This window comes from Scyliorhinus canicula, chromosome 19, assembly GCF_902713615.1.
Source record: "Scyliorhinus canicula chromosome 19, sScyCan1.1, whole genome shotgun sequence".
NCBI classification, from domain to species: Eukaryota; Metazoa; Chordata; class Chondrichthyes; order Carcharhiniformes; family Scyliorhinidae; genus Scyliorhinus; species Scyliorhinus canicula.
The window spans coordinates 13,191,443-13,207,431 of NC_052164.1; the positions used below are offsets into that span (position 1 = coordinate 13,191,443).

At 48.2% G+C, this 15,989-nt stretch overlaps 1 protein-coding gene across 1 annotated transcript in view; it reads right to left on the reverse strand.

The window, feature by feature from the left end:
• Positions 1–2,381: 2,381 nt before the first annotated feature.
• The window catches only part of LOC119954400 (leucine-rich repeat-containing protein 3B-like), a 78,018-nt gene continuing 64,410 nt past the window's right edge, over positions 2,382–15,989 (reverse strand). Inside the window, 4 exon segments of the mRNA XM_038779598.1 lie at positions 2,382–3,580; positions 3,583–4,194; positions 12,180–12,368; positions 13,089–13,266. Of these exon segments, the coding sequence (XP_038635526.1) occupies positions 3,329–3,580; positions 3,583–4,194; positions 12,180–12,368; positions 13,089–13,151 (1,116 nt within the window). The 5' untranslated portion in view covers positions 13,152–13,266 and the 3' untranslated portion in view covers positions 2,382–3,328.

Here is a 15,989-nt window from a genome sequence, read left to right on the forward strand (position 1 = left end):
TGCAATCTGCTAACAAATGGCATCGAGGGACTGGTGAACAATACCTTCTGAAGCTGATGACAGCAGGGCGACCTGATCGATTACTCAGGTTCCTTCGAGCAGCGTTGGCTTCCCAGCATACAATGAGATCTGTAGGTTTGCAGCTCATATCTGATCCATTAGCTTTTACCAGTAATGACACACACATCACTGAATGTGCCCTTGTAGAGTCTGGGCTGCAATGACGACACCCCCAGCACAAAATTCCAAGTTTCTTTTTAACCTCGCGTCATTCGACTCAAAAAACCCAGCAACATCAGGATCCTCCTGCGGGAAAATTGTCACCTTCTGCTTACTTAATATTTATCGTAACAGTTGAGAAATATTGTGTCAAACATTCCTCATTATGGAGACAGTTGCAAACATAGGTTAATGCAAATAAATGAGAAGGTGTGGGATTAGCTTCATCAATACCCATTTGTGGTTGGAGCTGACACTGGGCTGGATTCTTCGCTCCCCCAGCCACGATCTTCTTGGCGGTGCCCCATTCGCTCACGGCGGGATTCTATATTCCCGCCCCGTGTCGATGAGGTTTCCCATTGAAGCCCCCAACACGCAGCTGGGGACCCCAGGGGCAGGGGCTGCACTGCCGGTGGCAAAAGTGAATTGCAAGGCCTGCATTTTTTAACCTGTGCAAGCCTATGATAATAATAATCACTTATTGTCACAAGTAGGCTTCAAATGAAGTTACTGTGAAAAGCCCTGAGTCGCCACATTCCGGCACCTGTTCCGGGAGGCCGGTACGGGAATTGAACCCGTGCTGCTGGCCTTGTTCTGCATTACAAGCCAGCTGTTTAGCCCACTGTGCTAAACCGACCCCTATTTCCCTATGTCTTGGCATTCATCATTACAATGCACCGGAAAAGACCCTGCTATTGAACAGGCCTCGGTGGGGAAGGCACCACCAAGGCCACACTTACCTTCTGATGTCTCGATCCCCCAACATGACCCCCGGATCTCCAAATGCCCTCCCCCCCTCACCCTACCTGATAAGGGCAGGGCATCCCTGGTTCTGATCCCAATCCTGGGTAAAATACCATGATGGTCAGAATGTGGGATTTGGGGTCGGAGGCAAGGCAGCCATGCAGCTGCGCAAGCCGCTGATTGTCCACTGTAAAGTTAGGGCCACAGGTCATAGAATTTACAGTGCAGACAGAGGCCATTCAGCGCATCGAGTCTGCACTGGCCCTTGGAAAGAGCACCCTAGCCAAGCCCACATCCCCAGCCTATCTCTGTAACCCAGAATTGTGTCCAGCGCCACCGCAGTCCGGCAGGAACCGTGCTGCTGGCCAGGGGGGGGGGGGGGGGGGGGGGGGGGGGGGGCTTTGGCGAGGGCTGGGGGGGCGGGGTGGGGGGATTGGCCTGGGGGGAGTCCAGGGGGGCACTATCTGGCAGATCGGATCCGTGCACGACCGCCGCCATACTGTACGATGCGACCGCTGCAAGTCATCGCCCTGCACATGCTCGCCCCGCACCGGTCGGAGGGTCGGTGCTGGGGCCTCCAGACATAGCTCCAAAATCGCAGAATCCAGCCCTTAGTCTCAGGAATGGGGAATCCGAGTTTGTACATTCTCCCCGTGTCTGCGTGGGTTTCGCCCCCACAACCTAAAGATGTGCAGGCTAGGTGGATTGGCCATGCTAAATTGCCCCTTAATTGGAAAAAATGAATTGGGTACTCTAAATTTATTTTAAAAAGGAATGTAAACAACCTTGACATTGGAAATTTCCGTTTAACCACCAGGGTAGGTAAAACATTCCAATATTATTGATTACTGGGCAAGGAATTCAATTCTATCTCTTTTATAGTGACCAATGAAATGTTTTTGTCAATTATAAGTGGCCGCTTGTTAAAGGGTCATCATTAATAAAATGTAGAAAAAATCACATCCAGTCCTGCCCGTGCCCATGGTGACAGAGGCCTAACTTTGCCACTAGACACCAGGATGTGGACATTACTGGGGAAGACAGACAGGCAGTCGTGCCAAACGGGCAGCTCACCCCTAACCAGCGCTAACCAGTTCATTAACCGAACGATCCGCAACATTCGTTGCAGAGCAATTAGCAGAGCAAATGACACCAATTGCAAACAAACACTGATCCCATGACTACACTTTCCCTGAGCATGTCTAAGATGGATGGCTGGTTCCATGACTTCTCTCCCCTGAACCCCTCCCTTCCCTCAAGACAGAAGTTTTCAACAGGTTGCTGGTACAGGCTTTACTCACAAACCACACCTTTCTTTTTTATAAATTTACAATACCCAATTATTTTTGTTTTCCAAATAAGGGGCAATTTAGCTGTGGCCAATTGACCTAACCAGCACATCTTTGGGTTGTGGGGGTGAAACCCACGCAGACACGGGGAGAATGTGCAAACTCCACACGGACAGTGACCCGGGGCCGGGATTCGAACCCGGGTCCTCAGCGCCGCAGTCCCAGTGATAACCACTGCGCCACATGCCGCCCTCACAAACCACGTCTGTTCACCACTGTCACCTTCGATCGCCTACATTTCTGGCCAGTGGGCCTCAGTATTCAAGCAACTGTGTGTGTGCTGCAATAGGCGGCATATTTCGAATCCCATTTGACATGGCACCATTGTGAACACCTCTTAACCATTTTACATTGCTGTAACGCAAGGCTTCCAGAGAATAAGCCACCAATAACCTCCAACCTCAAGTGAGTGCCTCTGATTCTGCCAGAAAAACACATTCTCTCTCTCATTTATTTGGTTTGCGACTGTCAAAGATATCGTGGATTTGTGTGAGCTGAACACAAACCTTCAAAACCTAGGATGCTGCATAACAGAGAAAGAAAGAAAGACAGAAAGACAGATGACTAAGAAAGAGCTAAACCTTGGTCGATTTCAATAGAAGAATGGTCCTTCAGAACACACTGAATAATAGGCTTATTCTCGTCCTGTTGCTAGTTCATCCCTTATTCATTCCTTAATTTTCAAGAGCATAAGGCAGCAATATTTTTCATATAGTGGGTACACTAGCCTGTGACCTCTTAATCTGAATACAATACCGAGCAGAATATCAGTGTACTCAATGTTCTTTACTTTTGGCAATCCCTTTTTAAGCATGACAGTTTGGTGTGTGAAGACGGGGATCGGGGAGGTGGGGCAACGATGCAGCGGGTGCAGGGGGCAGAGTTGTGGTCCACTGCTTTACAAATCCGACTGTCCCCAGTTGGATCTTTACAGCATCGCCGATCTTGAACCAATAGATTTATACATCCTTCTTTTTTCACCCCATCCCCAAGAATTCCCCTTCCGATGCGTTGTGTTAAACCACCGTGCTAATGGTGGAGGAGGCCTCGGACTTGCTCTGCTTGCTGGGCAGCGACTTCAAGTACTCAAGGTGTCGTCGTGCATCTTCTTGATTCTGCCGCACGTAGTACACCAAGTAGGAGATGACCATGGTGAACCAGCCAAACATGGTGATCAGCATGGCCACGTCGGTTGTCTTTTTGTGAACGTTGCACAAGTTCACATGGTGCGCGACCTCCAGGAAAGATTTCTTTGCGTGCTCCTCGGGGGTAAGCAAGTTGCGCAAATGATGTCGTTGGACAACCCAATGTTCACTGACTTAATCATTTCCTGCAGCCTGCAATCGCAGTACCAGGGATTGCCCGAAAGTTTTATACCTGCTTTCAATTTGCTGAACACTTCCTCGTTCACAGTCTTGAGTTTATTGTGAGAGAGGTTCAGAAACTTCAAACTTTCGTTCAGGCCTCGAAATGCTCCAGTATCCAAGTTCTGAATGGTATTATTGGACAAATCTAGTTCCTCCAACTTATGCAGATCCTTGAAAACATCGCGCGGAATGGAAGTTATTTGATTGGAATCGAGGTACAGCTTCCAAGTATTATTTGGAATGTTCCTGGGGACTTCTTTTAGGTGCATGTCGCTGCAGCGGACAATTAATTTCTTGTGGACTTCCGCACAGTAACAGCCTTTCGGGCATGTCGTCACCAAGTTAAAGCAGAAGGTCATGAGGACAAAGCTTTGCAAAAGCAGCCACATGGCGACCGAGTGCCGCAGAAGCAGGTTCCTCAGCTCCATTCTGGGGCATCGGCATATTCCTGGAAATCTTCCAATCCACAAACAAAGCCCAGGCACTGAGGACCTTCCGGGAACGTTCACTTCAATCTGGAAGGAAGGAAACAAGCAAGTTTAGTAACATGCTCCAGGGTCCGGGTAAATACTTGCCTGACTACACTCCTGAGAAGCACCTGGGACATTTCCCTATATTAAGGTGCTATATAAATGCAATCAATAGATTAAAAAAGATACTTTGTGACTGGTGTCCTTGGATTTTAGCTCTATTAAAGGAACGTGTTATCTAGGGATTAGTTAAATGTGCTTTCCCAATACTCACGTTACACATAAATTCCCTTCCTAACAGCATTGTAGGTGTACCTACACCACATGGACTGTGATGATATGCATCACTGCAATATACACAAGGGGTAATGTAAATACACTACGACTAACACTAGGGGGAGCACCGGAGACGTCATGAAATGCAGACATACAGCTAATGAACACATAGAATAGGACACGACCAATGGGCAGTCAAGACACCCAGAGGTGACACTACCACAAGGGAGCATTACACAACCCATATATAAGGACAGGGCACAGATGCTCTCTCTTTCCACAGGCGACACTTAGAGAGTAGGACAGGGGCAGATCAGAAGCATCACACCCACCATGTGGCTTAGAGCAGACTGGTTAGTTAGACTGAGTTACTATAGCAAGATTAGCAGGAGAGTCGAACTCATAGAGAACTGTGCTAATGGTTCAATAAATCACACTGAACTTACTTCAAAGCCTGGAGCATGTTTTGGTCAAAGCTGCATCGAGTTGCAGCCTTTGTTATCCCAGAGTATATAACAATGGAACTGCAGCCGATCAAGAAGGTGGTTCCACCGTTACTTTACAAGGACTACTAGAGATGGGCAATAACGCTGGCCTTGCCAGCAACACCCACATCCTGTGAAAGAGTAATTTTGTTTTTAAAAGGGAGAGTCACACCATTTCTCCATTTGTTGGCAGTGTCAGCCCCTGGGAACTCTGCTCTAACAGCATCAGGGCATGTTGAGGTCACAGTGTATGGAGGGTCTCCTGCAACGTGAGATTCCATGATTCATCTTTACCGCTAATAATGACATTTATTTCATGTATTATTAGTTGCATTTGCTATTTCCAGCAATAAACTAGTAATACAATTTACTCAAGGAGTGCGTTAACGGCTGTAATACTTTGATGAAACAATTCTCACACCCCGCCTGGCAATGACATACTGGGGAAGCGGGATAAAGGTTAGTGCACAGTTGACATGGACAGTCTGAGCTACTGGTGTTGACAAGTGAGGCTGCTACGTGGACAGAGAGACTCGTACATCAACATTAGCTTTTATTAAAACGTTATCTGGTCTGGGGAGGCAGCCTTGCAAAAGGACAGGGGATTTGAAACTGCCAATTTAACTGCAAATTTAAACAAGCAGGCTGCTGCCAGCAACTCCCAGTGATTGGCTTCTGTGAAGTGGAGCGCTGCTGAATGTCTCAGATTGGTGCTGCATTGCATCTCTAACATCAACGCTGAGAGAGCAACTGGTTTCCCTGAGCCGCCTCTAGAACAGCAGGAGAAACGCTGCTGTTCAGTCAACCTGTTGAGAATCAAAGGTTCTCAGAATAAATAAAAGGTTGAATGAAATGAAATTAAATGAAAATCGCTTATTGTCACGAGTAGGCTTCAAATGAAGTTACTGTGAAAAGCCCCTAGTCGCCACATTCCGGCGCCTGATCGGGGAGGCTGGTACGGGAATTGAACCGTGCTGCTGGCCTGCCTTGGTCTGCTTTAAAAGCCAGCGATTCATGACGGTTCTTCCCTTCCCCCACTGCAATGGTTGGAAGAACCATGGACCCAGAGGAGGGAGCCTTTTTGAAGGCATATGGCATGCTTGCCTTCATTGGCCGGTGCATTGAGTATAAAAATTGGCAAGTCACGTTGCAGCTGTATAGAATCTTAGTTAGGCCACACTTGGAGTATAGTGTTCAATTCTGGTCGCCACACTACCAGAAGGATGTGGGGGCTTTAGAGAGGGTGCAGAAGAGATTTACCAGGATGTTCCCTGGTATGGAGAGCATTAGCTAAGAGGAGCGGTTGAATAAACTTGGTTTGTTCACACTGGAGCGAAGGAGGTTGAGGGGCGACCTGATAGAGGTCTACAAAATTATGGAGGGGCATAGACGAGTGGATAGTCAGAGACTTTTTCCCAGTAATTGAGGGGTCAATTACTAGGGGGTAGGGTTTAGGTGCGAGGGGCAAGGTTTTAGAGGAGATTATAACTAGGCAAGTTTTTTACACAGAGGGTAGTGGGTGCCTGGAACTCGCTGCCGGAGGAGGTGTTGGAAGCAGGGACAATAGTGACGGTTAAGGGGCATCTTGACAAATACATGAATAGGATGGGAATAGAGGGATACGGACCCAGGAAGTGTAGAAGATTGTAGTTTAGACGGGCAGCATGGTCGGCGCAGGCTTGGAGGGCCAAAGGGCCTGTTCCTGTGCTGTACTTTTCTTTGTTCTTTATTCTATGCCAGTTCCCACCAGGGTTTCTGCAGCTGATCGGTGGGTAAGGCCCCTTTCAGACTTGCCCACTGGAAAACGGTTATATTTTTAATGCCTCCGAGGAGCTGTGCTTTATTTTTAAATCTGGTGAGCTTGTGTAAACAGGAAGCTGAGGGATAGGGACATCCTGGAGGAGAGTGGCTGCCATGGTTCTTCTCAATCCCTGCTGTAACTTGAGCTGATGTTTCGGAGAAGTGGCTTGAGTGAATGTTTACACAATACCTCTGGAGAGATACCATCGGAAACACCAAGGTCGCATCAAATGCTTCCAGGTCAACTAGCATTAGCCAGAACCCAGAAAAAGCTCCCTGCACTTTGCCACCACAAAATATATTTTCCTGAATCCCAGAAGGTCCCCACCCCTATTCCATTCCTCAAATCCGCTACCCCTGTTGAGCTAGATTGCCATTTGGGAAGGGCAGCACGGTAGCATTGTGGATAGCACAATGGCTTCACAGCTCCAGGGTCCCAGGTTCGATCCCGGCTTGGGTCACTGTCTGTGCGGAGTCTGCACATCCTCCCGTGTGTGCGTGGGTTTCCTCCGGGTGCTCCGGTTTCCTCCCACAGTCACAAGATGTGCAGGTTACGGTGGATTGGCCATGATAAATTGCCCTTAGTGTCCAAAATTGCCCTTAGTGTTGGGTGGGGTTACTGGGTTATGGGGATAGGGTGGAGGTGTTGACCTTGGTAGGGTGCTCTTTCCAAGAGCCGGTGCAGACTCGATGGGCCGAATGGTCTCCTTCTGCACTGTAAATTCTATGAAAATGGACAATTCAGTATATGCAGATTGTTCATGAGAATTGAGTTGTAATTGCCCCCGTAGTTGGGGGTCTTTATCACACCATCCAGGTTGTGGAAGTAAGATCGAAAGCACCTCGATGCGGGAAACCCAAAAAGTTACATTTTTCAAAACATGGACTCTCATTTTGTAAATTGAAATATTCTACGAGGCAATGCTGAGTGGCTCCCAGCTACATGCCACTGTAATTTCTGCAAACCGATCTTTATGACTGTGAGTATTACACTGATAACTATGTTGATGGTGCCCCGGTGGAGGGAATCAATTAAAATAAGCGCTAATCAAATATTGAAGTGTAATTTCTGAGAAGAATTCAAGCAAACATTTCGCCTGAGTTTGAGGCCTGTAAAATAACAGGTTTTAGGTTGAATTAGAGGCGAAATAAGAAGTCATTATTAGGTCTGTTCCTGCCCCTTGACACTTCCAAGGTCTTAATTCCAGCAGAAACCACAAGGCCATTTGACGGGTCCTGCTGACAGTCCCATGGAACAACAGCGAAGAATGAGCAGCACAGTAGCATTGTGGATAGCACAATTGCTTCACAGCTCCAGGGTCCCAGGTTCAATTCCAGCTTGGGTCACTGCTGTCTGTGTGGAGTCTGCACATCCTCCCCGTGTGTGCGTGGCTTTCCTCCGGGTGCTCCGGTTTCCTCCCACAGTCCAAAGATGTGCAGGTTAGGTGGATTGGCCATGATAAATTGTCATTAGTGTCCAAAATTGCCCTTAGTGTTGTGTGGGGTTGCTGGGTTATGGGGGTGTTGACCTTGGATAGTGCTCTTTCCAAGGGCCGGTGCAGACTCGATGGGCCGAATGGCCTCTTTCTGCACTGTAAAGTCTATGAAATATTGCATTTGTTTGTCGCCTTTCAGCCTCCAGGCATCTCAACACACTTTACAGCGAACAGGGTATTTTTTGAAGTGTAGTCACTTACAATTTAGAAAATGTGGCAGCCAATATGCACACGCCAAACACAAGCAGGACTGTGGTAATGGCCAAATAATCTGTTTTTAAGATGTTGATTTGGAGACAAATATCAGTCAGGCCACCTGGGATTACTCCCAGACTCCACTTCAAAAGAGTGCCACTGGCTCTTTTATATCCACCCGAATAGGCAGATGGAGCCTCGGTATTACATCTCGTCCAAAAGGTGGCACCTCCAACAGTATAGCCTTCCCTCAATCTTCACCAGAACATCAGCTTTGATTCTGTGCTCAAGCCCTGCCGTGAGATTGAACGTGGAACTGGGGACTCAGATAAGAGTGCTTTCAACTGAGGAACGTCTGTCAGGAACATCTGTCAGGAGCCTGCATGAGCCTTCGCTCCCTAACGCTCGCAGCAATAGGGAAGCGGTGTTCCCAGTGAGTCCAAAGGGAAAGGAAATTTTGGTCAGGACTAAAGTCCTGTTTGGCTTCATGTCCACTTTTGCAATTTAAGGCAGGATAATGGAGGAGAAATCCAGATCCATAATATTTAGGCCCCACATTCCCAGGAACTTGCAAATACCTGAAGCCCCGCATCTCATCAGCTTTCGGTGATTTAGGATTCAATCACCTGAGGCAAGTGTGCTGAGAGTTGACCCTTTCCAAATCTCCAAACCTCACGAAGGTTGCATGGGAAAACTGCGGAATTAAAGGGTTTGAACACAGCCCGTATACACTGTGTGGATAAGGTCGTCAGGACTTGAGAATTTCCGGAAACCTCAATTTTAAAAGTGTTTTCCAAGATTTTAACTGAATTTTCCAAAGGATTTCATTTCCCGGTTATAGGTTCCTTGTTTTTTTTAAAATTTAGATTACCCAATTATTTTTTCCAATTAAGGGGCAATTTAGCGTGGCACAATCCACCTACTCTGCACATTTTTTGGGTTGTGGGGGCGAAACCACGCAGACACGGGGAGAATGTGCAAACTCCACACGGACAGTGACCCAGAGCCGGGATCGAACCTGGGACCTCAGCGCCGTGAGGCGGTTGTGCTAACCACTAGGCCACCGTGCTGCCCCATAGGTTCCTTGTTGACAACGGGAATAAAGAGCTTGGGCCAGATTCTCCGATTTTGGGGCTATGTCCGGACGACCCGTGGCGTTTTACTTGGGAAAAATCAGTCCTCCGAACGCCGGCCACCACAAAATAAACGGCCAGAGAATTGCCGGGTCCGTGGCCGCGCATGGGGACGATGATGACCTGCAGAAGTCACGCTGTACAACATGGCGCCAGCCGGCCCGGGCCCAACCTGCCAGATAGTGCCCCCCCCCGTCCGCCCCCTGGCCACCCACTGGCCATCCCCACCAGTCCCCCCAGCCCTCGCCGAGGCCCCCCCCCCCCCCCAGCCAGCAGCATGTCTCCCGCCCGACGGTTGGCAGCCCTGGACACAGTCCGCAGCTGCCACGCCGGGTTCCCGCACGGCTGCGACCGCACGGCCCCCGCATCGTCATGCACCCGGCCCACCCGGGGCAGAGCATAGGGAGTGGATTCAGGTGACGCGCTGCAATGATGCCATCTCAGAGGGGGCGGAGCATGCGCCACTAGCGGAAAACAGGCACCGCCCCCGATTCCGTTATAAAAATTGATTCTCCGCCGGATCGCCGATTACGAAATCGGCGTCGGGAAACGGTGAATCTCGCCCCTTAGGTATGAAAATTCAATGAGCCCGCTACCATCCTCCCCACTACCCTCCACTAGTATTTAAATCTTGTCTAAGTCCCTCCAAGACAAACTGACATGAAAATTCCCCCATGTTCAGTCCCTGGTCTGCGCTGAAGGTAGCCAGGGTTAAATGTGACAAGCAAGATGGTTGGCGGCCATTGTGTGAGGTAAGAACGCTGGCACAGAATCTGGTCTTTTCCTCCACGCAGATTGAACTGTGAAGCCCAACAGTGTTTACGCTGACTGGAGCGCCACACTCAGACTAACTAAATCCACTTATTTATATCTCAAATGTGCTAAACTCAATCTATTTATACCACCAAAGAGGAAGTGCGTCAAACAGTGATCCTGACCATGTGATTGTGAAAGTATTTGAGACTCAATTTCTGTTCCCCAATTTCTGAACAGAATTAGGAAAGGGTAACAAAGTGCAACAAGTAAAATGGATACCTCTAAATAATATATTAGAATAATAACAGAAAAGGATAAAAATGAAGCACACCTAATTTTGAGTGTACATAGGCCCATGTTTGAACATCCTATAATCTGCTGCCGGTTAGCCGTTGATACATTTAAAAAGCTTTGGGAAGTTGAGAATCACATTTGCTGAAGAAACCTGTCTATATACCTTCATCATTTACTGAATCATCAGAAGCATATTTTTTTACAGAGGGAACATTTGATAAATCATTGGTAGACTGGATACAAAAACCTGCAATTGGTTGCAGACTGCATAAACATAAAAATGGGTAATTTGAGCTTTTATTACTTGCTTGTGTTAAGCCAATTTGTTTTAAATAATAATAACCTTTATTGTCACAAGTAGGCTTACATTAACACTACAATGACGTTACTGTGAAAAGCCCCTAGTCGCTACATTCCGGTGCCTGTTCGGGTACAATGAGGGAGAAATCAGAATGTCCAATCCGCCTAACAGCACGTCTTACGGGACTTGTGGGAGGAAACCGGAGCACCCGGAGGAAACCCATACAGACACAGGGAGAAAGTGCAGACTCCACACAGACAGGGACCCAAGTCGAGAATCAACCTGGGACCCTGGTGCTGTGAAGCAACAGTGCTAACCATAGGGCCTACTTGTGACACTAATAAAGATTATCATTATTACTCCACCCCAATGGTGCCCGTAGGGCCCTGGGGAGATCCCCATGGGACGGAAGGGCAACTGAAGTAAGTTCCAGAGGCCTCTGCGTCATCTGACCCTACCAGTCCTGGCACCTCGCTGTTGTTTGCATCACGGGTGCCGATGAAGAAAAAATGAAAATCGCTTATTGTCACAAGTCGGCTTCAATGAGGTTACTGTGAAAAGCCCCTAGTCGCCACATTCCGGTGCCTGTTGGGGGAGGTTGGTACGGTAATTGAACCGTCTGCTGGCCTGCCTTGGTCTGCTTTAAAAGCCAGCGATTTAGCCCAGTGTTCTAAACGAGCCCCATAAAAAATGAAGTTACTGTGAAAAGCCCCTAGTCGCCACATTCCGGCGCCTGTTGGGGGAGGCTGGTACGGGAATTGAACCGTGCTGCTGGCATGTCTTGGTCTGCTTTAAAAACCAGTGATTTAGCCCATTGTGCTAAACGATGCCCCCAGTGATAGTCCTCAGTGACTGCGACATGCTCTGCAATGCCTCAGCAATGTCCACCTGCATAGGGGTGGATTAGGACATGATATCAAGACTAGGACATGATATCAAGGCCCTCAGCCATGGTCTTCTCAGACTGAGCCGTGCTTTGGACGGTCATCGTGCTGCAGGCTTTCCTCTGCGATCACCAGTGTGGGCCTCGATCCCACGCATTGTCGGCATCATCTCCTGCTCCTGTAACCTTTGGGACTCCTCCAATCGGCTGTGCACTCACTGGAATGTTGCTGATATCCCCTCCTAAATCTCACGGCTGTGTCCCAGCATCTGCACCAGCTCAGGGATAACCTCGTCCGGAGACTCAGCATCTGTCTGGGACTCAGCTGAGTCCTGGGATCCAGCAGATCTCCGACTTCTGTCCAACCCGGAGTTCCTGACTGCACCTGATGTGCATCTGTGCAGTGCTCACCAGATTGTGCCTCAGTAGCCTGTCCTCTGAATGCCACTCACTGAGGTGTGTCTCTGCGCTGGTGGAAGGTGGGGGTGAGAGCTGTGATGCATCGCTGGTGGTCTCCTCAGAGCTCTCCTCCGAGGTAATCTCTTGGGTGGCAGGGGGTGAGGACGACTCCAGAAGGCCCGGTCTCAACAGATGTAGATCCTGCGAGAGAATGGACATGTGGTCAGTGAGAGGAAAGGATCATTTGTATGACATGAACAACTCAGAGGTCATCTGGGTGAAGGGGAAGGGCGGCATTGTGGCGCAGTGGTTAGCACTTACTGCACTAAGGACCCTTATCGGTCTCGGCCCCGGGTCACTGTCTGTGTGGAGTTTGCACATTCTCCCCGTGTCTGCCTGGGTCTCACCCCCACAACCCAAAGATATGCAGGGTAGGTGGATTAGCCACGCTAAATTGCCCTCTAACTGGAATTTAAAAAAAAAATCTGGGTGAAGGGGCACTGTACCCTCACCTCCGCAGCATAGACCAACCGCGCTGTCGGTCACTGCTCTCTCCTCCATCAACCCTGTGAGGCCCATTCCTCAAAGTGGGTGAGGACTTGGATCTCTGGTACTCCTCCCCCGTCTTGGCCCTTTCCTGTTATTATGGGCTATCTTCTCCTGTGGGGACAAAGAGCAGGTTTTGTGAGCACTATGCATGATGGATTACGTGGGCCTCCACCAGGTGGCCAGTGTGGGCACCGCAACTGGGCATGAAGGGGTTGTGCTGTTGGGTACCGGGGAACAAGCATGAAGATCGGATGTGGGGAGGGTGCAAGGTGTCGGCCAGTAATTTGTGAGGGGGGGAGGGGAGGGAAGAAGTTTGGAAATTTGAGGGGTAGCAGATGGTCCTGATGCCAGGAGAGAGAGGTGGTAACTTACCCTTGCAGCTCGGTGGAGGTCCTTGGCCTTCTTTAGACATTGGACGGCGGTCCTCTTGGTCATGCTGTCCGCTCAGACCGCTACTGCCTCCCAGGCGGTATTGGTGACCTTTCTGCTGGTCCTCCAACCTCCTCGGGGGAACAGCATGCCCCGTCTCGCATCCACAGCATCGTGAAGCCTGTCCAGATCAGCATTATCAAAGTGAGGAGCAGGTCAGCACGCTGGCATACTTGAGTGTTGATTGTGCCATGATAAGGGGATATTAGGAACTTGGGTTCAGAAAGGGGATGCACAATATAGCATGCAATTTCGGGGTGAAAAAGACTGCTAGCAGCAGACTCAAAGGGATACTCCTACAAACCTTGTCCCATTCAGACTTATCCTCGTTAGTGGGAATACAAATGATGCCCCGGCTCAGCCAGGATGATCAACTCAAGATCCATTGTCATTTGGGACAACCTTATATGACCAGCCATGATCCCATCACAGAGTCTGATGACCTATTTGTCTATCAAGGGAAGATAGTTGCATATGAATGGCATAGCTTTGTTCGTTTTTATAAATGGGGGTGGACAATCAGCCAAGATAACATTAAGGGATGCAAGTCTGGCCACCTCGGAGGATAACCTTTGTTTGGGGGGTGGGTGGAGCTTAGAGAGGAAGAAATGCTGTTTTGAACAGTTACAAGAGAAGCTGTGGAAAATTGACCAAAGAGATTGTGAAAGTTGCCACCATGGCAGGCTTTAGAAAAGGGTTCAGAATGAATGTTCCTACCAGAAGCAAAATTGCTGCATAAATGCGAGTATTGCCTTTGACTGCCTGTCAAAGTGGCATGAGAGCTGTATGTTCTGTTACAGTGTTCTCTCATGGGAACTAGGGTGTTAAGGTCACAAAACTACATGTAGTCTGTTAGCGCTGGATCTGAAGTAAAAGTTTAAATATTGTTTTCTTTCGTTAAAAGTTTGTTTATAAAATAACCAAGCCCTATTCCTGATATTATCATGCTTGGAACTAATTGATCTTTCCGCAACGCATTAATACTCCTAAAAAAAGTTATGCGGTGGAATTCTCCGTCAGCGGGTAACCCTCTCCACCGGCATCGCACCCATGCCCGTGGGGTACCCGATGGTGTGGGGTGGCCACAATGAGTAATCCCATTGGCCGGCTGCCGAAATGGAGGATCCTGCTGCCGGCGTTGGGCCGACCCATGCAGGAACACGCGGCTGGACGGCCATACAATCAGGCCCATGGAATCTAGTCCAACCTCTTAGCCACTGTTGAGAGCTGACTAGTCTTCTGTAACAACGGCGGGCGAATGGTGAGGGAGCGTTTAAAAGCAGCTCCCGCTTGATAGCGGCGAGAAGCTGAGGCGCGGGTCTGGCGGATCAGCCGGCGAGACAGCCAGTAATGAGTGCCGTCAAAAATGGGACACGATCTCGCCAATGCAGGCCTTGATAAACACCCCGCCTAACGCCCCAAAATGAAACTTATGTTTCTGTTAAATCGCGCCCATAGTCACTGTTATAATGTTAGACTGTTGGCTGCCAGGTGTGTTCAAGATCCCACCAATGGTAATGGATGATAATTCAGGGATAAATATTAGGCAGGGCATTGGGAGAACTGCAGTGCGGCTCTTTCTTGAATGGTGCCATGTGATCATTTTCTGTTCACCTGCAGACAGGACCTCAATTTGACATTTCATCGAAGGAGCCGCGTCAGTGAGGCACTGGAGTATTAGCCTAGATTTTGTACTCTGGTCTCTGGAGTGGGACTTTGAGTCACGACCTCCTGACTCAGACACAAGTGCTATAAACAGAGCTACAAACAGGGGGGGGGGGGTTCAGAGCAAATGTTTGGCATCAATCCACAATAATGAAAGGAAATATCTCCGTAATCGTACCACGTGATTGCTGAGACGTTCCATGGTTTTGATGGTAAAAGAAACATTGATAGAGTATCTAAAACACGGGCAGCGATGTTGGTATGATCCCTCAATGTGTCAGTGAATATATCTTTCAAATTGCTGTTGAACTTCTGACCCAAGCCCTCAAAGAATGGAATTTAATTGTTCCATCTATAACATGCTGGCATCAATTAAGGTTTGATAACCAGGTGCAGGCAATAGCCTCTCATAGGACCTCTGTTCTTTATTCTTCTGAACTCCCTGTTGTTACAAGACACATTCCAAGTAGGTGGTTGCAGTGATTTGAATAACATTCACATATAAGTAGGTGACCTAATTGTTCCAGTTTACCTATTATCCAAACGTTTGACTTTTAACATCATTAATATTACTGAGATGTATCGCTCTGCCCCACCTGGAGATGTTGGCTCACGCTGCAGTACTCTATAAACGGATCCCAGCAGCCCTGAATCTCTTGTCCACGGGTAAGCCTAGAAGGAAGGGATTAAATTCATCTTGGGCGATGGCACAGAACGGGTGACACTTGATCAGCCACCCATTATCCACACTGTTTAATATTCAGTTCCGTTTCAGTAAATATTTAGAAGTGCTCTACCTGAAAGGTGGTAGATGCAAATTACATAATGAGTTCAAAAGGGAATTGGATACATACTTGAAAATAAAAAAAAATTGCAAAGGTGTGCAGTAAAAAGGAACTAACTGGATAAAATAAAAGCTGGCATAAGAATGAAAGGCCGAACTGCTTTGTGTGTGCTGCAAGGTTTTATGATATACATCGGTTACAAGGTATAACACTTTTACACATAAAACCAGTCGCTTAGCATTCAGAACTTGAATATTGCTGAAAAGGGAGACTTGTTACTGAAGCTTTTCAATTTTCAGCGATCAGGACAAACACAAGAATACCAAATTTCAAAGAATCACAACAATTTATACTACAGAAAGGATAATTTGAAATTTGACATTCTTGCATTTGT